This window comes from Theileria orientalis, chromosome 3 (genome assembly GCF_000740895.1).
Source record: "Theileria orientalis strain Shintoku DNA, chromosome 3, complete genome".
Taxonomy (NCBI): domain Eukaryota; phylum Apicomplexa; class Aconoidasida; order Piroplasmida; family Theileriidae; genus Theileria; species Theileria orientalis.
Window position 1 is genome coordinate 390,291 of NC_025262.1, and position 25,906 is coordinate 416,196.

A 25,906-nucleotide genomic window follows, 5' to 3' on the forward strand; every position below is an offset into this window, starting at 1 on the left:
CCTTGTTTGCATATTAAGTATTATTTGTCAAATGTTTTCCACTTTATCTGAGTAACTTCCCTACTTACCACCACCATCTTCGACTTGCCAATGTGTATCAGCCATGATTTATTCCCAAATTCATACACACATACCTACATACCATTTATTTTATTATTATTATTTTTTTTATTTTTATTTTTATTTTTATTTTTAAAATTTTATCTCATATTCGTTTCCATTCTTTTCTGTTAACATACACACCAACCACCTCTGTGTTATTAAAAATACATTTACGCATACATTTACTCGCTAATTTTGTATATTTTTTAAAACATTATGATCCTAACAGTGAATTAAATTGATCATCTGATAGATATCCCACCTGTATCGTGTTTCCTGCGAAGTATCTTCCCTGTAAACTCTTGTGTGCTGTTTGTGCATCGGTGTTGCTTCTAAACTTCACGTACACCTTCCCGTCTGGCTTCCGCCTGTTCAGGTACACCTTCACCACTTCTCCGTACTTTTTACACTCTTCTCTCACGTCGTCTTCTATTTCGTCGAAGAAGTCGTTGTTGTCTGCGTAGTCTTCGCTCGTGTACATGTTGCTCAACACTATGTTTGCTGCGTTAACCTGAAACATCATCAGTAAAGTGCTACCTACTGCCGATATCTCCCATTTACTTAATTATTCTACTTAAGTACCTATGCCAATACCAATAGTGGTAATGCTAGTGACTATGATACTAACAATACTACCACAAATAATGTCAATAATACCAATACTAATTCTATCAATACTACCACTAATAATGTCAATAATACCAATACTAATTCTATAAATACTAGTAGCAATAACAGCACCAATACATAGGTAGTCGCATTCTACTTACCCTCTGCTGGAGCTTCTTCATCAGCGCGATTTTGTTGCTGGAGCCCGAGATCAGGCCTGCTTCCTCGTCGTCCAGCCTCTCGATGTCCAGGTCGCCCAGCTCGTTGAGCCTGCTTCCTCTGCCGCGCTTGTTGCTCGTCACGTAGGAGACCTTGATCGGCTGTCCGCTGATGTCGAAGCCGTTCATCACGTTAAGCGCCTCTCTCGCCTCAGTCCAGCGCTTAAACCTCACGTACGCGTACCCCTTCGAGAGTCCCAGGTCGTTTCTCGCCACTGCCACTTCCGCTACGTTTCCGAAGGGTGCGAACAGCTGCTGCAGGTCTCCTTCGCTCAGGTTACTCAGCACTCCCACCAGGTTACTCACCATCACTGTCGTCGGGTTATCTGCTTCCTTCAGTGCGTTTTCCTGCAGCTGCTTCGCTGCTCTTGCTGCTCTGTTTTTTTCTGCTTGCGAGCTCTGCACTCTTATTCCCTGTCCCTTCAGCGACATTCCGTTCATCGAGAGCGCCTTGATCACCGACTCCTGCGTGTAGAACTCCACGTACGCTATTCCCTTGCTGCGTCCGCTTCTCGAGTCTCTCACTAGCTGTATGTCTCGCACCTTTCCTGCGTGTTCGCTGAAGAGTTCGTATATGTCTCTTTCGTCCACTGACAGACTCATGTTAAACACCAGCACTGTCAGGTCATCTCTCTGCGCCTCTTCTATGTCTCTCTGTCTTCTTTTTTCTATCTCGCTGCTTCGCAGCAGTCTCGCCTTCTCCAGCACATCCACTCCCACTTCTCCTGCTGACTTTCCTCCGTAGGTTACTTCTGGGTTTAAATCTTTGCGTCTGCGCTCTCTTTCACTGCTTCTGGATCTATTTCTTGCTCTTTCTTCTGACCTGTCTCTGCTTATTCTTTCTCTCGACCTGTGCGTACTTCTGCTTTCGTGCCTGCTCCGGTGTCTCTCTTTTTCCGAGGACCTGTATCTGCTGCTGCGATGCCTACTGCTGTGGCGGCGGCGCCTTGCGTGTCTATCGTGGCTCCTGCTTCTGTGGCCGCTTCTCGACCTTGATCTTGATCTTGACCTGTGGTGTCGTTTATGTCTTCTTCTTGACCTTTTACTCCTCGACCTACTGCGGTGTGTTCTTTTGCGCGACCTACTTTCTGAGGACCTGCTATTGCTTCTATTTCTTCGACTTGAGCTGCTGTGCCTAGACTCTGAACTTCTTTTCAGTGACTCAGAACTTCCTCCTCTTTCATTCCTCGACTTTCTACTTTCATAATCCTTTTCAACTTCCTTGTTTTCACTGTTGTTATTGTTTTCATCTGTTTTTGAATAATTATTTTGTGAATTAACCTGCGTACTTTCTCCTGACTCGTTGGCTGTGTACTGGTTCACCAGTCTTCCGTCTGAATATGCATAATATTCTGCGTTTAATGTATTATTTGTTTGTTCTGAGTTTGTGTTACCATATGGTTGTTGACTCTTTTCATATACACCTTGGGCGTTGTTGTATTCTATAGGTTGCTGGTCCTGGTATTTTAATTGATTTCCAACTTGAAGTGCGTTGTAATACGCTCCTTCACTATGATAATACTCCGATGCTTGGCCAGCCTGGTTAGATGTATATACATATGTTTGACTATTATCACCTATAAAATTATTAGCACAATTTGTTTGCACATAAGCCTTGGCATCGTTCGCTTTATAGTTGTACTGGGAATTATTCGCGTAGGGGTCTTCTCTTGCGCTCAAACCGCTATGATTTACATTTGACATTTGTGAATCTGACATATTCATCGTTTATTTTAAATCATTAAAATCAAAACAAAAGGAAGAATACTTTTTTACATATAATGCTGATTCTATTTAAAATTTTAATTCTTTAAGCTAATAAGAGGCAAAACAAAGGACCAAAATCAACAATTAGCCTATATCAACGTATTATTTGATTTTGGGTTTATAATTAATATTAGAAAATTAACTTTTTTTTGGATGGGGTGGTGACCCGTTGACACATAACAATTTATTAGTATTCTAAGGACACGTACTACAAATCCTTTTTCGATATTAATATTGGTTTCCGGGGTTATTTGATCCAACAACACCCTGGGTATAGCTGCACTCTCAGGGGAATAATTCAACCAACTACACTGTCTGCGTCATCTGTCATTCCCTACTAAACCCTGATTATAACACCTGTCCTACTGTACACATTACACTAACATCTAAATACATTTTTGACCAATATATTATATAGCGCCTCAGTTGGCAGCAACAATATTAACACATTTACTTGACTCAGGCTAATAGAACTGATTTACCTCATTGCGATACCTACATAATTTGTCCTCCATTTCACACTTACTCAACCGACGACATTCTTACGTCCCAGTTTTTAGACAGTTTTGAGAAGTTCCTCCTTTGCAACCTGAATCAATGGTTAACCACCTTGCGAAACCAGATGCTCTAACAACTGCCCATCGGCTATCGTTACAGCTTATCGTCGCAACTTACCAGTAGAACACGAAAAAGATTGTCCAGTTCGGTATTAAAATCAACAGTGAGTTCGTTATTATGTGCAGGAACTCTTTGAACATTGGCATGTTTAACTCGTAGATATTCATCGCTTCATTCTTTTTGACGGTAAAGTATATTATCACGTCCCACAACCATGTAACCTGTCAATTTTATTATTTCGCCTGCCCGTTTACTAGCCACTTATGTATTCATAATCTAACGTATCAGTGGCACAACTGCCAATTGCACAGAAACTTACTAGGGATGTTCCAAACTCCATTGACGACAGCAGAAAGAACTGCGAGAACTTAGAGTTCGTAAACGTGTCCACCATTTCGTTGTCCAACTTCTGTATCTCTACGTCGATGACCTCCTCCACGTCGAACTTGAAGAGCATTGCGAACTTGAGCCTCCGTCTGATTATGACTGCGATGGCGAGGATGATTGACGACATGGCCAGCCACAGGAACGACACGTATATGTTAATTCTGAGGTAAAAGGGGACTTCTCCGCTCGACAGCGCGTAGAAAAGCAACGCCACCAGCAGCGTCGTAAAGATGCCGGAGAACAACTTGAATGACCTGAATCAGCAGTTAGTAACTCGGTAACTATGTTACTTATATTACGGTAACTATCTGCGATCCGTATCTGTAACTTCCAATTTATGGGTCCATAATCTATTTAATTCGTGCTCTAATACTGTTTTACATGTAATAGGTTCTCTTCGACTTCATCAGAACGTACATACACGACCATGAGATCACTTGGCACTGCAACACCTTTATTCCCTTGTTCAGAATGTTTATGTACGACTCGTCGTCCACTATATAGTACCATGAGCCCAGAAATAGTTGAACGCAGGACAGAACTATGATGATAAGCTCCGAGTTTGGCGGCCTTGTTGGCGATATGAGCATTTTCACGACCACGAACAAAAAAACGCACAGTGTCAACACACAACACGAGCCGAATACTATGTGTTCTATTCTCTCGCTTGAGTCTACCAATATTTCACTTATGCGGTCAGCGTAGGTCATTTTGTGAACATCAGAAGAATTACGGGTGAATGGGTAAATTCATGTGATCTGTGAAGTGATTTTAAAAGAAAATTATAATAAAAAGACTCTCATTAAAATATGAAAACTTAGAGCAATGTTTAGTGCCATGTTAAAGGAGAATGTGTCGACCTTTTAAGTTATTGCTTAAACTAAAGATTGAAATACCCAGCATCTGTATTTCGGTCAATTGGCAAAACTTCCTGTGTGTTTCGGCTAAATAAACTGCATTCTGAAGGTGATTGTGAAACTATTTGATGTGAATTAGACTCATCACATCCCCCACCCACAGAGTTGCTCATGTATTTATTATTATTAAATATACCACGATTTTTACTGGGATTTCTGTATTGTATATGTAAATTATTTTGTTCATCACGTAATTTATTCGGTTGTGTCTGTATAGAGGATTTTTCGATACGTTGTTAGTATTGCACCATGTATTTATTTGATTTTAACGCCTTATTTATTCAGTTAGTCTAACGATTTGTACTTATAGCATATTGGAATAATATTATAAAATTATTTTGCAGATGTTCATGTGTATTAGTCAATAAAAAAATATAAAAGATTTACACACCCTTACACACTAAGGTTCGTTTCACTTATTTTTATTTATTCCTTAATATTTATTTAATACACCCATTAAAAAGACTAAATTGATATTTTATGTTCCGATGTGTTTGCAGTTAGCTATTTATTTATATTATTATTAGACATTAACCCATACTAGGTGTATCCCTCGTTATTTAATAATATTCATTCCCCCTAACACACTCATTCCCTATCTAATGTTTATAATAATCTCGATTTTTATTCTAATTTTAGGTGAAAATGTATTTTACTTATGTTGTCAGGCCTGGAGAGGCTCCCGAGAGCCGAGGCCCACAGTTTGAGCCCTTTTGGGACTTTTTAATGAATTATAACTTGAGATTGGGATTTTTGGCACAGCTGGCTGCCTTTTTATTGTTGTTTCTCGGCATTTTGACCGGAGGAAAGGACCCTTTGGCCCTCTTGTCGTTTTTAAGAGCTTCCCCAAAGAATTTCGGATCTGCTCCGTTCACTTTAACTTTGCTTTGTCACGCCTTGTTTCTGGTTGGCACTCTCTTACTCATGGCCTTCATTCAAATGGGAGAGGATGATGCGAGCATTAAGCAGTGTAGAGGTTATAGAGCCGGAACAAAGTTTCTGTTGCAGGCTACTTCATTTGGTATCTAATTATATGCTGATTCGCCTAATAGTTATTTGGTTAATTAGTTAATTACTTAGTTAGTTACTTGACATCAGTAGTGCCAAGTTTCTTTATTTAAATCGCTATGAACTTGTGGTTCTCATTCCCTTGTTTAATTTTTAATTTTTACTTAGGTGCCGTTTCCTGGTGTCTATCCATGATAACCTTCTTGGGCGCCACCTACCATTTCGAATCTCAATGGCTTGACGAACAGATTGGCGATGGGTCCTCTTGGCTAATTTACTTCAGTTCTAGACTTCTTGACTCCTTCGCTCTGATTTTGTACGCTGGCGGCTGCTTCTTTTTGGAGACGTACCACTCTGAGGGTACCAATGAGTCCTGGGGGTGGCTCTGCGGCCTCTCTTTCCTGGCTGCCGGTGTTTTACAGATGGCTGCCTTAAACTTCTTGAACACTTCCGCTTACGTTGTTCTTGAGAGGCTCTACACTGTCGCTTTTGGGTTTGCTCTTTTTTTCAGCGCCATGTGGGCTCTTCTTTTCGAGCCTGTTTCTCATCGTTACGACGTTAAGTTAACTCAGTCTGCTCTGAGGAACGAGTACTACAAGTCGAGGAATGCTATGGCTTACTATGGTCCTGCTGTGTTGGATCAGAACGGCAATATTGACTTGGCGGCCGCCACTGAGCAGGTCCACCAAGCTTTCAATCAGCCACCAGTAGAGGGTTAAACTATAATCTATTACCTTATTTGTTTTACATTGAGTACTTTTAAGTGTATACTAAATATAACATTTAATTACAAGTTACTCCACTAATAACAGCGTTATTAGTATCAGTATCCATTACAACTACTGATTCAATACTAGTAATCATAAATCTGCGATTATATCTAATCTAGTTTTTAAATTCAGATGGATTCGGCATTTTCGCCAGCCAGTCTGACGGCGACTCCTTAAACATTTCCATTATGACTTTGTAAAACTTCTCATATATTTTATGGAATGAGTCGAAGACCTATGAATTATGTGTCATTTCAATGTCATTTTATATGGTTCCTATCAATTTTATCAACTAATACTATACTATCTACTATTATTTTCTATTTTAGTTTCTAAGTGATACGTTTTTATTCACTAGTGTTGTTGTTGGACCGTACGGAAATGCTTGCATTACCAGATTCTTAATTAGGACGATTCTTTCGTTGTAGTTTTCTATAAACTCCATACATATTGTTCTATATTCCAGTGCCTCAGTTGCCAGTGTGAGTGTCTTTTTCGGTGTTACATCCACCTCTTCATCCTCGTCTTCCTTCCGACTCATTAAATTTATCAAGTCCGACACAAACTCAGTTAACAAATAATTAGAGTAAAAAGCCAAATTTGAGTCCAACTCTAGCTTCATCCTATAAATTTCCATGTTACCCGTACATCAAGTGACACACAAACCAACTGGTACTAGCAACTATTACTATCATCTACCTTCATATGGTAACACTATCAACCAATACCATCCAATACACACTAACTACCATCACAACTACTAGTAGCGTATGCTAATAATGCTATCTGTCAACCATACCATGCTGAATATGCTTCCAAATTAAATGTCTCGGTCGTGTAGTCCGCCGTGTTCGACACCCTGTCCAGCACCTCCACCAGCGGTGCTGTGTTGTTTATCACAAAGACTGCGTTCTTGTTCGGGTCCAGTCTTTTGGAGCACCTGTCTATCATGTCTCTTAACGCCTCCAGCAACTGCACCAGGTGACTGTTGAACCTGTTCGTGTACTCGTTGATTCTCAGGATCACCATCAGTATGTGCGACGCGTTGACTACAAACGGTGCTGGCGTCCACGTGAAGATCGTCGTTATCTGCGGGTTCCTCGTCGCCTTCACTATGAGCCCGTGCACTTCCTTCAGAATGTAGCTGCTTCTTTCGTACGCCAGCGTTTCCAGTTCGTACATTTCCGACTCGAAGAAGGTTATCTTCTTATGCAACAGCGTCCTCCTATTAAACCTCAGCACTGAGTATATGAGTCCCAGCGCCACGAAGTCGAAACTTCCTCTGAAGTACGTCTTCATGTTAAATGATATCACTTCAAAAACTTCACTGAACATTTCTTTCAGCATCGCCCTTTCTGGTCTGTTCACATTCGCTGTTGTAGTACTTGGCCCAGTGGTATTCGTAGTTGTAAAACTTGCTGTAGTAGTATTCGTTGTTGCTGTCAATTCGCTGCCTTTTACATTATCACCATCGGCCGTATTTACCTCACCAGTGCTATTATCATCACTTGATCCACTCGTGTTTGTGTTGCCACTGCTGCTACCAACCGTACTACTACCACTATTACTATCATTGGCGTTGGTACTCGTACTACCGGTAGTACTACCATCCTGCACACTACCGCTACTTCCGAAGAACGACCTCAAAAACCCCAACTCCGTTGCGCACGTGTCCACCAGCAGCTTAAAGTACGACTTTACTATCAGCTCCTTTTTGATTGAACCTGGCTTCAAGCCTGTTGGCAGCATCGGCTGCGAGTTGAAATCGTCCAGTATTTTGTCTCTCCCGTCCAGGTCGTAGTAGCTGATCGTCTTATTCAATCTCTTCACCACTTCCGGCGTCCTCACCTTCAGTATGTACGACGTGTCTCTGCACCTCTCCTTCTCAAAGCAGCTTTCCAGCGAATTCAAATAGTTTTCGAACAGGTGCGAGTACGTCTTCTTCATCGTGTACACGTATAACTTCCTACACATAAACGTTTTATCTAACATCGCTATTATATCTATGTAGCGATACATGTCTGTTAACTAAACGTACTTCAGGTCATTCGTGTAGTCTGGGAAGTTCGTCAGGTACTTGTAGAGCGGCCTGTAGCTACTGAACCTCGTCATTTGCATCAGCTGTATGTTCACCTTCGGCACTGCCAGGTTACTTATCTCCATCGACAGGAAGTCGAATATTCTTCTGATCAACACCAGTTCCAGCTTCTTTATTTGTATTTTTGTGAACTCCTATATCAATCATAGTCAGTTTCATTTTACACATCATTCACTAATACTCTTATCTTAACCATTGTTAGTTACTAGCAATATTCCTAATTTCCACTTACCACTGCTGGATACTCCTTATCTCTGTATTTTGTCTTTATTCTTTCCACTTTCTTTTCAAACTCCTCCACCAATCCTACGTATTCTTCGTTTATTGCGTCTCCGCACAGCGACCTTATCATTGCTGGCGTTATTATTACATCCTTTACAAACTCCTGCAGCTTCTCCACCAACTTCTTCCTATTTTCCAGTCCGTGCGATATATCCTTCGATTCGTCGTGCAACTTCTTTATGTTCGTACACGATACTTCCAACATCTTATACTGGTTCGATAACGCCCTTTCTATCAGCTCCAGTGTCGAATTTGAGTGGTTCAGGTCTATTGAGAACTCCGACAGCTCCTTTTCGTGCTTCAGCAGTGTGCTTATTACCTCATTCTCCAGTTTATATCTTTTATTGTTACACAATAACGACAATTTATTATAGAAACTCGCGTGATCGTTGATAGTGCTGGAGCCATTCAGTGTGTTAACATTAGATATGGTCTCAGATGTCACATGTTTTCCGTGTAAATTTGATAGTGACTGATCATTTAATGTCTCTTCTAAGTGCGATACTGGTAAATTCCCATTAGAATCATCCGATTTAGATCGATGGTTTGATAAGTCTGTGTGCGATAGTGTAGTTGTATTTTCAGAGTTTGCGAACAGTGAGCTCAAATTCCTGTTAAATGATGGATGCAAGTTCCTTATAGTATTTGAAACGGTTAAAGAATCCAAATAACCTTTCAAATCATCACATAATGAATCGAGTCCTTCATTAAAAAAGTCCAACTGGTTTTTTGACTGATGATTATTAACCAAATTGTTGTTATTTAGTCCAGATACACCATTTCCTGGTTGATTTGGCATCAAAAAATCATTTATATGTAGATGACTATCAACCATCATCAATATGGGCTAATTATACCTTTCAGCCCAAACAACCGTCCATTAACTATAAATATATATATAAATAACCTTTAAAATCAAGAAAAAATCTCCAAATAATTTCTAGAATATTGTTTAAACACCCAACATATAACTTATGTGTCGGTGGAATCTGGGTGGTCAGTCGAACAATATATACAGTCACACACGTGTAACTATTTGTGATTATAATATATAACACATAGTGTGCAGGCCGATATTATTAAAATTTTGTTTAAATAGGAATATCTAACGTGGCTTTCACCAACTGTTCAACCAATTTCGGTTTCAATTCCTTTAATTTTATGTTACAATCATCGACAAAAGTTTGTGATCTCAATTCTAACAGTAAAGAGCGAGGGTCTTCCAATGCAGACTCCTATAATTACAATTTTAGTGACAAAAATTGAGGTATATAAGAGGTAGAAGTATAGAGTCTAAAACTGATTTTATATGGCTAAATTTAATATATAATTGTTTACATTGTTGTATTCTTCCATTAGTTGTTTCTGTTCGTTTTGTCTGAACACCTCTAGATCCTTGTCGGCAGCTGCCATTGCTTCATTCAACAGCTTTACACGGTCTATAAAATAAAATCAAGATGTCAAAAGGAATAAAATATCAAATGATTGTTAAAAGAAAAAAATATGGTGGAAATTGGCTTACTTTCCTTCGCTCTTCTAACTATCGACTCGGCTTCCTCTTCAGCCTTCAAAAGCTGTTGAATTAAGGCATTTGACCCAGAACTATTATTCATTTGATTAAAAAATTAGTTTAACATTTATTTTGGCATTGAAATAGGTGAATTGATTGTACCTGCTTTGTTTTTTTCGAGAATGTGGCAGGTGATAGATGACGAGTTCAGTACCCAACAAGTGATTGGAGTAGTTTGAGACTATTTATTGAACACATTCTCTTTTTATATTTAATTTTTGTTTATGTTCTATGAATCATTTTTAGATACGTAGAATATATATTTGTAACGTTTATACATGTCTATGATGGTTATTTAAACCATAATGAACATGGATAAATGTGATGTTGAATGGATAAAAAAATGGAAACCCTACGAGCAGGCTTTTGAACTGACCTCAAAGTTATTATTCAAGATCAACGGATTCTCAAGAAGCAACCACTTGAAACCATCGCCTAACACACCACTGTACAAGTATAGACATGTTATTGAGAATTTGAAGATCCCTTTGAAGCTCCGGCTTTTTAAGGGTAACACCACCTCGCCGGAGCTGATGAACCACCTGTTTGACTTGATGAAAACGAACATGAAGGTGCTTTACGACGAGACTAATTTTTATGGTGGTTGGGACGACCGGAAGAAGCTGGCTGAGATGAAATACTATAAGACACACATCATAGCCCTTTTCAACTGTACGTCGTTATCTGCTGTTCTAGTTACTTTGCACTTTACTGGTCCCCAGTCTCACCTCAGACCTTCCTACTTTGTTATTTACCTATGCCTCTTTAGTTATTTTTTGACGACTTCGAGTGGCTTCTCCTATTTAGTTACTTTATTTCAGATACTCAGTTGCTAAGCTACTTACTTTTTTACTTATCACATGTCCTACCCTTCTACTTAGTTGTGCACACCTAGTTTCTTACTGCTGCTTTTATCTATTGTCAACAAATGCTATACTTATCCTAATTTTACCAGTCGTAGATAGGGGACCATGGATATTTATTGTTAGACCTTCAACGTAGTTAATTCTTAGTCATCGATGTTGTAGATAATTCTTTAATTGGATTCACTAGTTACCGTTTTATTGTGATGAGAGAGTGTCAGGACCCTACTCCTGCTCTTTACATCTACGAGTTGCAAATAAAGGTATTTCTTTAGCCATTAACTTTTTATCTACAGCCCTATCTTATACTTATTTATAATTATTTATACTTAATTATATTTATCTTACATCTATTTTGTACCTATCTTATACTTATTTATAATTATTTATACTTAATTATATTTATCTTACATCTATTTTGTACCTATCTTATACTTATTTATAATTATTTATACTTAATTATATTTATCTTACATCTATTTTATATCTATATTATGCATATCTCATACCTATTTTGTAGCCATCTCATACCTATTTTATACCTATTTTATACCTATGTCTCCATCTAATATTCATTTATACACTCAGTTACCCTTTCCTTCAACGTTTATGTTACTCATTTTTCCATTCACTTTGTCTTACTCATTTTAAGTTTCACATTTCCCTGTTTCAACTAACTATTTTTTAGGAATCATACAGGAACAATGGTCTTGGGAAGTTTTTAATTTCTGTACTGGAACTCGTTGCACTTTCAGTGAACTGCAAGAAGCTGATGTGCACTGTGCTGAAATCGAACGAGAGAGCCGTTTCATTTTACATGAACAAGTGCGACTTCGTCGTCGATGAAAGCGACCCCGATACCGAGTACAAGGTTCTAAAACTTGAACTGAAACAGTTGTAGCATTAAAAACTTAAATGTTGTTAGTTGCCAGGACTCGTACATACTTAGTTAGTTTGTATGCGTCCCTCAATTGTTTACCAATCCCTTGCCCAATGCAACCGATCATAAAACTAACCCCGGATAAATGTTCTTATATATCCGCGTCTACACGTTATCCACTTACTTTCCTACCCTCACACATCTACGCACCTATATCATAACCTTTCATTGCTTAACTGTTAACTATTTGTGTACTTTCACAAGAATATAAGATTATATGATTCCTATCTTATTTGCTACGTCTAAAGCGTCCTGGTCTGCCGATAGTCTAACAAACGCCTTCTTCTGTCCGTCTGGCCTACATTGATCATTATAATTAATCAAACGGATAACAGGTTATAGCGCAACGACCTAGTTGCTGTTACTACATACTCAAGGCGGTAGCAACTATAGTGGCATTGGTAATAAAATAGCGATAGTAATGCTATAAACAGGGACTATCAGTAGTAATACTACTTATAATATCAGCAGGCAATACTGCTATCACTTTTGACCGGTATGTTATTAGGCCAATCTCCTCTTACCTGATCAGCGTGTTAACGTGTACTGGTGTTATGTCGTAGAGCTGCGAGACCGCCTTTGCTATCTTCTTCCTGTCTGCGCGCGGATCCACTATGAATACCAGCGTATTGAGCTCCTCAATCATCTTCATCGCGCTTTCGGTGGTCAGCGGGTACCTGACTATTGCGAACTTGTCCAACTTCTTCGTAAACGCTGTCTTTACCTTCTTCTGGTACTTAGGTGACCTCTTCAGGGAGAGGGTGCGTTTTCTAAAAGCAATCCATTAAAAATTGCAACATCGGTATGTTTAATCGCAGCTATCACTTTTTTGGCATATTTTTTATCATTACTTGCGACATATACATGTCGGAAGTGATAAATAGTCAGTGTTGAGTGTATACTAATTTTTAGGGGCGACTTACCTGAAAAAATGGGTATTTCTTCTGACCTTGACCTTCTTCAATGTGGTTGATTTCTTCACGCTTCTGGAAGCCACCCTAGCCTTCTTGGTCTTCTCAGACGCAGCGCCTAGATGGATAATATACTCATTTTCTGACTTACCGTCGGTTGCCTTTGAAGTCATTTTTAAAGTTTATAGTGTCCAGATATTATTTTATTAATTTGCTTTTGAGGCTTTACTACTGTTTTGTTGATTATTAATTTGTTATTAGCAATCAACTCTGTATCAAATTAGCACGGTAGGACCCAACCCACTTCTTTACTGTTAAAATGGTGGAGAAAAATACCAAGTTACTAACCTATTATATGACACCTTTTAACACTTTAAGGTCTAATGTTTTAATATAATAATCTACTCTTAATAATTTGTAGAATCTTTCTAATGTTTGAGTGGGGCATTCTTGAGTCACCTGATTTACACATTAATTTACATTATACTCAACCGTGTTAAACACATTTACATTAAATCTTCACTATTTTATCCACTCTATCCACTTGATGTTTATTTGATTTTATTCTTTGTTTTTAGACTCCATATTGCTTCCCCTGTTAATAACTACACATCCAATCTCATCATTATCTAATTAAATACCACAAATTTACACAGTTTCTTATTATATATGCAGATCGTGGTTGTTTAATTGCATATTCTTTTTAATATAATTTAAATTAGGGCGTTACGTATGCTATTCTTATGTCTGGCCTCTTGGTCACTCCCGCCTTGCTGAAGACCAGTTTTTGCCCTCTGATCGGCACTAGTTCCATCAAATTTTCGCTTTCGTCATCCGAGTCCTCTTCCTCCTTCACCTTCCCTTTCTTCTCCTTCTTTGTGTGCGCCCTGCCTCCGTTTGTGCTCCCCGGCTCCTCCGCCTTCAATCTTTCCGACACTTCCTTTGGGAGTGTTAGGAGGAAGTAATTTTCAGTTCCGGACGATTTTGACACCTTCTAAACTCCTTTTCTCTGTTCGTGTGCTTACCTGTGACGTGTATTGTCTTATGAACTTGAATAGGTTCCCGTCCTGCTCCTGCTCCGGACTCGGGGACTCTAGGCCCCCCTTCTGCTGATCATCATCCCGCGTCAAGTCTTGGTCCTTGGCATCGTCGTCTTCCTCTTCGAAGAGGTCGTCGATTCCCTCTTCCTCGTTATCTTCAGGCTCTTCCTTCTTAACCCTCTTCGCGTTGTAGTCGCCGGCGCTCTTTGACTCTTCTGCTTTACTCGGTGCTACTGGTGAGCTATCATCCGTGTCGTACTGCTTATAGTACTCAAAGTAGCGCTGCGTCTGCGTCTCCTTCGCCAGTCGAATCACTCCGTCCACTTCCAACTTTGAATTTGGGTCTGATTTTACCGATACTCCGTCGATTCCAACTTGTATGTACTTGTTGTTCCACAGTTTAGAGTTTGGAACAATGTTGTATACCTATAAATTGTTTGTTATCATACAATCAATCACTGACTTTATCTACTTGTACTTATTTTTAACGCACCTTCGCCCTTTTGAGGTACCTATTAGTTGGATGAACCAGTTCTTCTGGGTTTACAAACGTCTTTTCTAGCTCCGATATATACACATCTATTCTTTCTTCTATGCTCATGCTTTCCCAGTCCTTTTGCGATCCTGGCGTTGTAACTTGCGTGACTGAGGTTAGTGAATCATCGCTCGTCTGCAACCCTCTGCTTTTTTGTGGGCTTACTGCCTCCGGGTCCTGCTGCGAGTCTACTGTGAGTGGCGTTGAGTGTTTGCTAGACTCTGTGCTTTGTTTGAGCGACGATCTGCTCTCCAGGTCTCTGTACAGTTTCATTCTCCCGTGGCTCGACAGTCCTCCATCCACGTTCGATGACATAAGGCTTTGCATATAATTCGGCAGCGACTCCTTGGATTTGTTCACCAGGTTTCCCATCTTAACACTTTCAAAGTACTTTACTAAATCCCCTATTTCCTTCTTTACGTTTTCGTATATGCTATTCTCCGAATTGACTTCGTCGTACGGGCTGTCCAACACATTCGACTCCAGGTAGCTCATCAAATCTTCATTTTCCACTCCGCATCCTGTGAAGCTCGTCCCCTGCAACATAGCGTCCGAAATTCCGCAATTAAAGTCCGTAAAATTTGACAGTCGTTCTGAAAACTCCAGAGACGTCAATTTATACTTTACTATCTCGTCGTTTATCTCGTAATCTACAAATTTTGGATCAACTGGTGGAGGAAGGACTGACGCGTCGAATTCGAGTTGTCCTATGAGTGGAGACTTCATATTCAGATAGGAGCTGAGATAGCTATCTATATCGTCCTTTTTTGAGGACGATATTTCTTTATTTTTTGACATTGCCTAAAAATGGTTTGGAATCCTACACAATTTAGAGTTTTTGGAGATCAGGACATGTGGCACTTTAAAAACCACTTTTAATGAATAATAAAGATTGGTTTATTAGTTAAAAATTATATAAAGCAAATTTGTTACGATATATGTAGTTGTGCTTGGTTAATTCTTGATTATGAGGGAAGATTCCAACAGTGTTGACATCATAAATTAACATGTATTTATAATTGATTGTGTAAGGCTGTTATGCAGTAAACATTAGGATTGCGAACTGGTATGTTCGGTTTTGCCTCCATTATCTTGTCCTGAAGCACCACCGCTCTGTGTGCTTCCTTCACTTTCATTGTCACTACCACCTGATGTTTCATTGGTACCGCTGGTACTTGTAACTGACTCTTCATTGCTGCTTGAACTGCTGCCGCCACCAGAACTCGTTTCCGCCTCTTCGTTAGTGGCAGAACTACTATTACTGGCAGTGCTACCCTTAGTAGGCTCGGACATATCCCTTATCTCCTGTTTACTTATTTGGAGAACGTGATTTTTTACATCTTTCACGGTTATTTTATTGTCTTCTAACAGAGCAACTGTAACTGCATAGTGAAAGTTTTCCATGGCAATAGCAGCGGTGCTATCAGCATCGACCTCCTTCAACAGGGCGTCCAGCTTATCCATTAGGTCTTTACAATAATCTTCGTTTTTACACACACTTACAAATTTATCAAAAATTCTGGATGACACACACTCCATCCAAGAATCGTGTTCAAAATTTTTTAATTTACTAGCGATATTTGATTGGTTGCTACTTTGGTAGTTTTTTAAATCTTCGTCCAGTTGACGCTCCTAATTTGTTATTAATAATCATAGTACTATTGAGGTTACTTAGGTAATAGATAAGTATAACTGGGTGGTAGATATCTACTGGATAGTGTAAATATTAGATACAGCTTCATTCATGCACTGCTCGAGTGCTTTATCGGTCGACTTGTCCCTTTTAGCAGCCTACACATAATTGGTTTAAATTTCCAAGTACCTCTTGCTCCTTCTTAGAAAACTTAATCATTGATTTCTTCAGCTCGTTGTCGTCATTTTTCTTCTTGTCGACGAACTGGTGAGTCACCTTGCGAACTGTTTGGATCACTTTGAAGTTTAGTTCCTTCTGTGACTTGACAAACAGTTTGATGAGCTCCATCTCAGCATTTTTGGATTCCTCGGCGTTTAAACCTATTCCCCAGTTCTCTGGCCTTAGGAATTTATCATACTTGGTCAGAATTTGCTGTTCCAACTCGGCCAGTATTTTGTTGCAGGTAGAATGAAATTGGTCCCAATCCATTTCGTGGTTGTGATGTTGATGGATTGTTCGGAGGGTGTTTTCTTTTTCTTGAAGTAGAAGAGGGAAAAGATGCTTCTCATTAAGTGTTATTCTCATGATCTCAGGATGTAAATCTGAGTCTAACATGATGTAAGTTTGTAGAAGTCCATCGTCGGAGCGGAGCTCAAGCATCTACGAATGGGTGTGAATAGGCACTAATGCTCAATTTAAAGAAGTAAATAATTGAGTAGCTGTGGTTAATATCGGTAGATAATTACAAAAATAGCTAATAAAAACCTTTTTAGAAACTGCAAACAAATGCTTGTAATGACTATTGTTTGAATAATCACTACTAAGATCATCATCATTTGAAGCTTTTAAAAGAGTATAGCACCTCGGTGCCGTTATTGCTATATACGGAAGGTATAAGATATAATGCTTTTTTGCGATATCTATCCACCTTTTTAAGTACGCCAGTTTGTCTTCAACTCCAGCGTTGCTGGTGATTAATTTATTCATTGATGAGAATCCAAGGCGTGATACAATGAATGATTCCAAGCACGTTAGCAGAATAGGCTTCTTATTGTCCTTGTGGACGGGAATTGCTGCATATGATTTAGTGCTACAATTAGTACGGATGTGAATATTAGGTCCCATAATAAGTAGAAATGAGACTTACTCTTTTTCATGTTTCCTACCGAATAAAACATGTTCCCTGGAATCTTTATATCTGCCGAATCATTTTTCTCGCTCTTAAACAGCATGTGGTTTTCATTGCTTTCTTCAAAGTGCAGATCCTTAGGCTCAACCAACTGCCACTCCTGGCCTCTCGAGTTTAAGTAGTGCAATAAAATATTAAAATCGTGAAACAAATTGGCTTCACTCTTTTCAACTTTGGTTGACTCAAGAGGGCGGTGTTTAACCATGTATTCAGCGTCCAGTTTGGCCTCCTTTTCATTCTGCTGGTGCTCCTTTTCTAATTGTTTCTCAGATGCCTTTTTCCCGTTAGGTAAATCATGATTTTCCTCATGCTTGGACATGGTAACACAGTCTAAAGTAAATGTGTAACCGTCCACAAGCCCTTGAAACAGAAAATCATCCAACAGTTGGTCCTGATGATGATGTTAATACTAGTGTTAAAATAACTTAATATCTAATTTAATGGAATAAGACTAACAGTAAAAGTTGATATTTAACGTAAATACGGTAGATACTGAACTAAATGAGCAATACCTCTTGGTTGGAGACAGCGAGTATGGTCGATGTTTCACTTGGTATAGGAGTAGCATCAGAATCCTGTGTGTTACTATTATTTGTGCTTAGGGCATTTGAAATTGAAGCACTACTCGTATTTTTGACAGCATTAACTGCTGATTTCGATAGTATAATTCCGATAATATACAGTATTGATAACTTCATTGTAAATTTTATCTTATATATTACAAGAAATCCATTCAGTCTGCGAGAATTAACAACAAATTAAGGCCACTAGTCATATATTAGAGTTCATTTACATAGTCTTTTGCCTTTACCATCTAATATTTAATATTTATCTTTTAGTTTGTTCAAAATTCACAAATATTTAGCTCTAATAGACTCTATTCAGCATAAATAGAGCCTATGTGATAAATGGTTCTACACATTTAATAGAATTTAAGTTTAGTGAATACTATTATAGCATTTAGTAAACCGCTTTTACACATCGACTATAAAAATATTTATCAAGGCCAATAGACAATCTCTATGGTAAACCAGCTAGTTTTTAGCTATAATTTATGTAGAATCAATATAAATTTGGGCACATAACATTTAAGATTTTATTTATAAATATATTTAACATAAAATAATTGAAGTTTTGTGTATCTTTCTAAAGGATTTTTGTATTGACTAGACAAAATTGAACTAGGCTATGCACAAAGTTGCAATTGGTTGAAACTATAAGATATAAATTCTAACATGTTTCAATCGACAGGAATCATCATTATAATCAATATTTATTGGTTTAAAAAGAATAAAAAAGGAGATTCGAAGTTATAAACAATGTGTAAGTAAAAGACCAAGATTCGTGAGACACTGGCTACATTAAAATTTCAAAAACATTTCAATAAAAAATATAACGCAATAAACAACATAATTTAAATATTTAAATGAAATTTGGGTTTAAAAATTGTAAAAGTTATTTCGTTTAACACACTTATTTAGTATAAAAACAACTCAGATTTATCAATTAAATTTTACAACGGGGTTGGATAAATGATTTGCAGCTCTTCTTCATTATATAAACTTGCTCAGGTCAATGTACGGGATAGATATTAGTTAATGGTCACAGGTAACCCCCCATATATATACTCGAGTTTTATGTTACATATACTTCCTGTTTAGATATTTATATTCGTTCTTTGTAAGGTCTATAATGTTTTAACCTTATTTCGGTTATGTAATTTTGATTAGATATAGATCTTCTATTTTTCTTCACCCGAGTTTAATAAATTTATGCCACTCGTGACACCTTTTTGCCACTTAAGGTTATTTTTAATAAGTTTTTCTATTAATTTCAAGTTTTCTGTTACCAAATTGTTTTATTTTGGTTTTTTTTAAATATATATTTAAGATTATTGCTCTCCTCCAACCATTGATTGTAACCCTCACATACTAAAAACAGTTAACACCTACCGTTTAAATACCATTTTTAGATGCCAACCTCCACTAATAATTAACATATTGGCAATAAAGTAACAGATTAGTATTCTGTAAATTCCTAACTCTAATATAAACTGGAATTAAAGCATACGGAAATGCTTGGAGATAACGCAACTTTAAATGGGTTTTCAAATAAATCTGTAAGTTTTACACATCCAGTGGATATAAGCAGTAGTTAATTTAGATACTAGAAGTGTGTATAAGTTTAACGGATTCAGTCTGTTGGTGATTTACTGACGGCTAAGTCGGACCTCACACATAGGCTGCTGTACACCCACGAACTTATTATTGCGTAGGATCAAAACTTCTTACTAAAGGGCATTGATTTCTCGTCGACGAGCAGTATGAACAAGTTTGGTCTGCTGAGCAGTATGAACAGGTTTGGCAGTTGGGGAAGGACGGACTCAGGCTGGAAGGGCTACACGAACTATAAGGTCTTCCTCGTGACTCTAGCATGCTCAATATTCTTCTTCGTCATGGCATTCCTGGCGCTGCCGTTTATCGTATTCGCACCCTACAAGTTTGGACTGATGTTCACGATAGCATCGATCCTGTTCCTGGTCTCAATGTCGTTCTTGCGAGGATTCGGCTCTCTGCTGGAGCACTTCATGGCGCCAAAACGCCTGGTTTTCACAGCGTTCTACTTCATATCCCTAGTGGCAACCCTGGTATTCACCCTGGTATACCCAATGTACCTAATGGCATTCTTAAGTTCCGGCGTTGAGCTGCTCGCACTGGTGACCCTGATGATATCGTATATACCGGGTAAGCGAAAGGCGCTAGTTAGTCAGTAGTGTATGTCTGTAAAATAGTGCCCATTGGGCCGTGTGTATGTAATTTGGGTGTGTTAATTGTGATTTTTAGGCGGTGCTGGTGCTATTAAGGCAATGTACTCATCATTGTGGTCCTATATAAAGGGCAAAAAGTCAGATTTGCCCCTGTAATCTGATAACTAATTTTTTAAATAGTATCCCGTTTATTCGTTAGTTTACGTGTTTGTTGGTTCTCTGTAGATGTGTAAACTTAGGAATGGGATTTCAATGATGAGTGTGTAGAGCGCAGTTTGGGTCTGACCTGGTGTGTAACCTGTAGGATAATAGGGGAAGTCAATAAAGAAAAAGTACCGTTGAAAAGGAAATTGTCATATCACGTAGATGAATTTCTGTTTGAATAGGCCACAGTTGCTCTAGATCCAGCGAATTTTCATTTCAGAGAACACCAGGGGAAATTTGAGATCTATCTGGCACCGATGATGCGTACACAAAACTATAACTTACCAAGTGCAATTTCAGCCTCTAGATCTTGAGAACTAAGAGATAATAGAATCATCAGTGGCTTAATCAAGCGCAAAGCGTGCTATTTTGGAGTCCTGAGTGTGATCTTGGCCAATTTTTAGATGTGAAGAAAAAATTCAAGTTAGAAAGAAGAAAATTCCTCTAAACGAATTTTTTTATTTTTGAGATTTAAAATCAATCAACAATCACAAAATAACTTTTTCTTATCTTAAAATCATTAAAACTAATTAAAATTGTTAAATTAGTAAAGCTGTTTAATCAACGTTCTTAATAGACAAAAGTTAGTTTACTTTACTAAAGATGACAACTATTTCATATATTTATATATTGACACTGACCAGCAAGAGGCTGTTGAGATGTGAAAAATGGATAATATTATATATTAACTAGTGTTTATGAAGTTATTAGTAGTGTAGTAACTAGTTATACTTGATGAATTTAATTGGTAATTATGCACCGAGACTTAAGTAATACACAAATATGTCACTGGCAATCAACTAATAATTACCTTCAGAAATGGATTCTATAAGGTCTAAAAGGGTTAACAAAAAGCCCTGGATTATCGGAGGATGCGTAACTGCTGCCATAGTCATTTTAATAATTATACTCTGTGTCACGCTCGGGTCAAGTGCTGAGAGCGGTACCTCAGTTGCTGTCAAGGATGTGTACGAAGCCTTTGGATACATAGATAACACCATCGCCGCTGCTTACAAGGATGAAGAGGCAATCAGGGTTCCACTCCTGACCGACTTGAGAAAGTTGTCTGAGAAAGTTCGCGTGGCAGGAGTCATGTACATGACAAAGTTGGAGGCTGAAAAGAACGGACAGCATTATGACATTGCTATAATCGAGAGTCAGTTGACTAACGGAAAGTTCGTTGAGAAGGATGGCAAGTTTGAAATGGTACTTGAGGATAAGACAAAAGAAGCCGAAAAGGCAGCGAGTGATGCCAAAGCTAAAAAGGATCTAGCAGATGCCGCTCAGAAGAAAGCCGAGGAACACAAAAGAAGTGTAGCCTTAAAGAGGTTTGAATCATTGCCTGAACAGACGCCGGCCTCAAGCAGAGATACTGTGCATCTCGAGCCGCGCCCTAGATCAGCGCCGCCTACCATGGATATCAAAACTGAGGCAGAAAAATTGGCCGAGAGTCATGTCGAGGTTTCACCGCGCCCTAAGTCAACACCGCCATTTGCAAAAGACGGGCCGCAAAAGAAAGTCCCTGCTGAGACCCTGGCACCGCTAGTTTTAAAAAAGGCAGAGCCAGAAAAGGTCCCTGGCAGTGAGTCAACACCTGCAGCTTCGGACAAGGCAGAACCATCATCTAAGTGCGAAACAGAGGCTGAGACAAAGAAAGTTGACACGGTCACTCCTGAGGTCAAGGTTGCAGAAGAAGCCCATGGTACTGTTCCAGTTGTTCCAAGTGCTCCACCTGCTTCACCCGCTGTCGCACCTAAGGATCACGGTTCATCTGAGACCCAGGCTCCCACCGAGCCTAAGACTACTGAAGCCACCGTAAGTCACCAATAATTAAATTTAATTTTTCAGCACTTGCAAGGGTCACAACAATCGTAAACCTGGTGTTCCGTGCTGAAGCCCAAAGTTCATAAATACCTGTGTTACTAGCACTTATTAATTGTTTCGATAATCGTTATTGTGGTCGTTTGGAGGCTATTGGATCGCATTTTAAATGAGAAAATGATACCTTTGGTCAATTTTTCCGGTAACTTATTTATGTTATCGTCACTTGGCCTTCAACTTGTTATGGAAACCACGTACATTACCAACAATCGGCTCAGAAAACTGGCAACCTACAAGGGTTAATACGGATTAATATCATTTGTGCACAGATGTATTCACTATTTGTTTCACTTATTTTCCTTTATATAATTATATTAACGAGTGTTTTATATATGTTTGTGTTTGAACGTGTACATATTAAGTGTGTGTGTATGTTTAACCATATACCCATACACACTGGCATATATACACTAACATATTAAACATACAACACACTTGACACTTACTTATATACATAAACACATATACCTGTTTAACCCATATTTATATACATATGATCCCTCACGCATGTGTACTGTGTATATTTATATGTACTACGTTAGAGGCTCAGAAAAACTGGAGTTATTCGTACTGTAGGGACTACGCCTTCTCAGCCAGGAAAACTGTGTGCTGCGACCCTCCGGCTCCCCCGATCACCCTGAACCCTGGGAAGAATTCACTCGGGACCTGCTGGGGCGTTTCTTCGAAGTTCTGGTCCTTGCCGTTTCCCAAGATGTAGTTCTGAGAAGAGCCCCAGGAGTAGAGGCTGTCGTCCTCGAGGATTGCGAACGCCGCGTCTGAGCCTGTGAAGATGGACTCCACGGGGTGGCTCATGGGAAGCAGAATTGGCTCCGTGGCCCTTCCCGTTTCGAACGCTTCGTCGCACCTCTTCGCGTAGTCGAAGTTGAGCAGTCTGTCAACTCCTTCCGCCTCCTCCACTTTGAGCCTCTGCCCTTTCACCTTCCTTATCTTTGCAGCCGAGGCGCTCAGCTGCTGGACTGTGCCGTTGCCTGGGCCACCTCCAGGCTCATCTTCTTTTACCTCTTGGTAAAAGGGACTTTGTAAAAGTAGTGGCGACTGTGTGTTTACCTGCTCATGTGGCTTTTCTATTAAATGACCAGGGTTTTGTGCCTGTGCTGTCGTCTGAACAGGGTTTTGTGCCTGACCTGTGATTGGATGTGGTTGGTGAAAGTCAGGGTTTGATGCCTGTTCCGGTAGTTTTGTAGGTGTTGAAACCTCTAATGTTTGCTGTGCAGGAGTTAGGACCTGCTTCGGTTGGCGTGTAGGTGTCGAAACCTCTAGTGTTGGCTGCGCAGGGCTTGGAACCTGCTTTGGTGACTGGACAGGACTCAGTGCCTGCATTGTTGACGGGCGGTAAATTAGTCCCGAGAGATTCCTGAATGACCCGGCCTCTTCTTCCTGTGATTCATAGATTTTCAATAACTCCTTCTGCTCAGGAGTCGGGTTAAGAGGCTGCTTTGTTTTTGGGTCAATCTTAATACTTCTGTGTTCCGGGACTTTGTAGCCCTTCGGGACCTCAAAGAAGCATCGCTTCCCTCTGAACTCCACAGGCTCGGACTTCCCCGGGCACTTTACCTTAATTTTCTGCGGTATTTTCGAGATATCTTCGTTGCAGATTTTGTAGAAGACCGACTCGGGTACGTCGATGTACTTTGATTCTTCGTTCGGCTTCTGGTTTGGCGACCAGATCTTAAGCCTTACCATCTTCGTCTCTTCGTCGGGGCTCGGAGTCCTCAACTGTGCCTGGTGCTCTTCTTTGGGCGCGAACGTGCTGATCCTTTCTTCTGAGGCTGACTTTTCGCTGTTCGGATCCTCCTTTTTTATTGTAAAGGTCAACATTTCCGATGCGTCAAACAGTGGAATATCCTCTTGTTCCCTCATTTCCACGTCCTTCTCTGTCTTTGCGTTACCTGTGTCGGGAGCACCTATTTGTTGGTTTCCGTTTTTTGAGTCGTACTCCTTCGGCAAGCCCAGGTAAGATGACATTCCCCAGACGAAGATGCGTTTTTCCACCAGTGAGACTGTGAAAAACTGTCCTCCTCTCAAGTGCGTGATTTCCACTCCTCTGAAGAACTCCAGCTCCGTTGCGTGCGTAATTATGCGTTCTTCTCTTCCCACTCCTACTTCTCCCTGGCCGTTTCTTCCTGCTCCGTAGAGCCTCATGTTCTTCGTTTGAAAGAACGTTGTGCAGTTTCCTGTGAAGATGCGCGTTATTGTTTCCGTGCTGTCTCTTCCTCTCTTCGCCGACTTCTTTCCAGAGCGCTTAACCTTCGAATCTCTGGTGTTTTCGTTTCCTCTGGTTCTTCTCAATGGCGGCACAATCTTATTTTCCGTCGTCTTCTCTGTGGACGAGCGCGTTTTGTCGGATTGCTCCGTGCCTTTGTTCGACAGACCATTGGTTCTTCCGTGAGATTCGTTTTCCTCTCCTGGCTTTGGAGACCCTTCTCCTGCAGTGGCTCTTTGCGGTGCCAGGAGCTCTGAAACGGTTCTGCGCTGTGGCCATGTCAGCAGCAGCTTCAGGTTTGCGACTTCTGACACATCGACATCTTTATCGGTCGGGTTCTGCACTTCTTCGTTGCTCATCAACAGTTGGGAGAACTCGTTGCTTCCAAACGTGTATATTATCTTTCCTCCTTGTGCGAGGCACACGCAGTGGTTTTCGCCAGAGGCAATGCTTTGTATGGGTTCAGTGATTGGCACTTTCACTGGAACTGAGTAGTACTCCACTTTCTTCAGTTCTTCCGTAGACGCGTAGTCTGCGATCCCGATTGTGCCTGACGAATCTTTGAATCCTCCTGTGATGTACACCTCCCCTGAGGGCGTCAGCATAAGTGTGTGGTTGTCACCGCAGGATATTGCCTTGACTTTGAAATTTGTTTCCACCTGTCCCGGTTCGCGTTCCCAGGAGATTGTCTCATATAAATCCTTTACATTGTCCGATTCTTCTTCATGATCTTTTGTTTCATCAATGTGTTTCGTTGGAGGTAGGCGTCCCAGTGCTCCCATGTCGTTGCATCCGTATGTGTAAACCTTACCTGCTGATGTCAGCACTGCTGTGTGAAGTGCTCCGCATTCCACTGCTTTTATTTTTGACTGCGGCATTTCTTTCAGTGGCGTTGGGATAGAACATTCGTATAGTGGTTCCTCCTTGTTTGATCCCGTTGGAATGTGTCTATCTAAACACATGTATGGTATCTGTTCCATCTCTCCGGAGCCAGACATAAACAGTGACGTGTTTTTCAGATCCTCGCGGTTGAATTTCATCCTTATCCTGTTTACCACTTTGTACTGTTCAACATCATCGAGAAAGGAACGAGAATCTTCTACAAACGAGTTGTTATCGTTTGTAACTTGTTGGCCTAGGTGTGCTGAGGAGTTCTCCTCTGCGCCCCCTAAATTAACTTGATCAACGAGTCATATGAACCATATGTATTACTATATGCCTATATCTATCTATTTGTGTTTATAATTTACCTAGTAGGCGGTTGCGTGTGCCACAACATACACACGACTTGTGACTTGCCTCGTTTTTCACAAGGCAAGTTTCACAAACCCATTCAGTAGACATGAATTATATAAACGTTAATAATTGTAAAA

The 25,906-nt window shown here is 39.8% G+C and overlaps 12 protein-coding genes across 12 annotated transcripts; 4 read left to right on the forward strand and 8 right to left on the reverse strand.

Annotated features, from left to right (window-relative positions):
• Positions 1 to 316: 316 nt before the first annotated feature.
• On the reverse strand, positions 317 to 2,648 carry TOT_030000184 (RNA splicing factor; the record flags this gene model as incomplete). Its single annotated transcript, XM_009692929.1, has 4 exons — positions 317 to 613; positions 873 to 1,744; positions 1,790 to 2,069; positions 2,148 to 2,648. 4 exons carry the CDS (start codon positions 2,646 to 2,648, stop codon positions 317 to 319), a joined length of 1,950 nt encoding a protein of 649 aa, XP_009691224.1.
• Positions 2,649 to 3,367: 719 nt separating this feature from the next.
• On the reverse strand, positions 3,368 to 4,411 carry TOT_030000185 (conserved hypothetical protein; the record flags this gene model as incomplete). The annotated part of the gene is made up of 3 exons (XM_009692930.1): positions 3,368 to 3,535; positions 3,634 to 3,955; positions 4,083 to 4,411. The coding sequence occupies 3 exons, from the start codon at positions 4,409 to 4,411 to the stop codon at positions 3,368 to 3,370; spliced, it is 819 nt and encodes a 272-aa protein (XP_009691225.1).
• Positions 4,412 to 5,263: 852 nt separating this feature from the next.
• Positions 5,264 to 6,345, forward strand: TOT_030000186 (conserved hypothetical protein; the record flags this gene model as incomplete). Its single annotated transcript, XM_009692931.1, has 2 exons — positions 5,264 to 5,639; positions 5,795 to 6,345. The coding sequence occupies 2 exons, from the start codon at positions 5,264 to 5,266 to the stop codon at positions 6,343 to 6,345; spliced, it is 927 nt and encodes a 308-aa protein (XP_009691226.1).
• Positions 6,346 to 6,511: 166 nt separating this feature from the next.
• Positions 6,512 to 9,497, reverse strand: TOT_030000905 (uncharacterized protein; the record flags this gene model as incomplete). The annotated part of the gene is made up of 6 exons (XM_009692932.1): positions 6,512 to 6,631; positions 6,740 to 7,019; positions 7,196 to 7,814; positions 8,025 to 8,362; positions 8,435 to 8,628; positions 8,727 to 9,497. 6 exons carry the CDS (start codon positions 9,495 to 9,497, stop codon positions 6,512 to 6,514), a joined length of 2,322 nt encoding a protein of 773 aa, XP_009691227.1.
• Positions 9,498 to 9,867: 370 nt separating this feature from the next.
• On the reverse strand, positions 9,868 to 10,389 carry TOT_030000906 (vacuolar ATP synthase subunit G; the record flags this gene model as incomplete). The annotated part of the gene is made up of 3 exons (XM_009692933.1): positions 9,868 to 10,011; positions 10,115 to 10,215; positions 10,299 to 10,389. 3 exons carry the CDS (start codon positions 10,387 to 10,389, stop codon positions 9,868 to 9,870), a joined length of 336 nt encoding a protein of 111 aa, XP_009691228.1.
• A 262-nt stretch (positions 10,390 to 10,651) lies between these two features.
• On the forward strand, positions 10,652 to 12,110 carry TOT_030000189 (uncharacterized protein; the record flags this gene model as incomplete). Its single annotated transcript, XM_009692934.1, has 3 exons — positions 10,652 to 11,018; positions 11,375 to 11,472; positions 11,898 to 12,110. The coding sequence occupies 3 exons, from the start codon at positions 10,652 to 10,654 to the stop codon at positions 12,108 to 12,110; spliced, it is 678 nt and encodes a 225-aa protein (XP_009691229.1).
• A 252-nt stretch (positions 12,111 to 12,362) lies between these two features.
• TOT_030000190 (60S ribosomal protein L25) lies at positions 12,363 to 13,233 on the reverse strand (the record flags this gene model as incomplete). Its single annotated transcript, XM_009692935.1, has 3 exons — positions 12,363 to 12,447; positions 12,674 to 12,919; positions 13,073 to 13,233. The coding sequence occupies 3 exons, from the start codon at positions 13,231 to 13,233 to the stop codon at positions 12,363 to 12,365; spliced, it is 492 nt and encodes a 163-aa protein (XP_009691230.1).
• Positions 13,234 to 13,778: 545 nt separating this feature from the next.
• TOT_030000191 (conserved hypothetical protein) lies at positions 13,779 to 15,433 on the reverse strand (the record flags this gene model as incomplete). Its single annotated transcript, XM_009692936.1, has 5 exons — positions 13,779 to 13,934; positions 13,998 to 14,054; positions 14,086 to 14,526; positions 14,594 to 14,812; positions 14,939 to 15,433. 5 exons carry the CDS (start codon positions 15,431 to 15,433, stop codon positions 13,779 to 13,781), a joined length of 1,368 nt encoding a protein of 455 aa, XP_009691231.1.
• Positions 15,434 to 15,685: 252 nt separating this feature from the next.
• On the reverse strand, positions 15,686 to 18,155 carry TOT_030000192 (conserved hypothetical protein; the record flags this gene model as incomplete). Its single annotated transcript, XM_009692937.1, has 6 exons — positions 15,686 to 16,267; positions 16,370 to 16,426; positions 16,458 to 16,928; positions 17,034 to 17,341; positions 17,416 to 17,848; positions 17,970 to 18,155. 6 exons carry the CDS (start codon positions 18,153 to 18,155, stop codon positions 15,686 to 15,688), a joined length of 2,037 nt encoding a protein of 678 aa, XP_009691232.1.
• Positions 18,156 to 19,531: 1,376 nt separating this feature from the next.
• Positions 19,532 to 20,380, forward strand: TOT_030000193 (integral membrane protein; the record flags this gene model as incomplete). Its single annotated transcript, XM_009692938.1, has 3 exons — positions 19,532 to 19,576; positions 19,733 to 20,201; positions 20,301 to 20,380. The coding sequence occupies 3 exons, from the start codon at positions 19,532 to 19,534 to the stop codon at positions 20,378 to 20,380; spliced, it is 594 nt and encodes a 197-aa protein (XP_009691233.1).
• An 867-nt stretch (positions 20,381 to 21,247) lies between these two features.
• TOT_030000194 (conserved hypothetical protein) lies at positions 21,248 to 22,552 on the forward strand (the record flags this gene model as incomplete). Its single annotated transcript, XM_009692939.1, has 2 exons — positions 21,248 to 22,243; positions 22,355 to 22,552. 2 exons carry the CDS (start codon positions 21,248 to 21,250, stop codon positions 22,550 to 22,552), a joined length of 1,194 nt encoding a protein of 397 aa, XP_009691234.1.
• A 336-nt stretch (positions 22,553 to 22,888) lies between these two features.
• On the reverse strand, positions 22,889 to 25,877 carry TOT_030000195 (uncharacterized protein; the record flags this gene model as incomplete). Its single annotated transcript, XM_009692940.1, has 2 exons — positions 22,889 to 25,701; positions 25,784 to 25,877. The coding sequence occupies 2 exons, from the start codon at positions 25,875 to 25,877 to the stop codon at positions 22,889 to 22,891; spliced, it is 2,907 nt and encodes a 968-aa protein (XP_009691235.1).
• Positions 25,878 to 25,906: the final 29 nt, after the last annotated feature.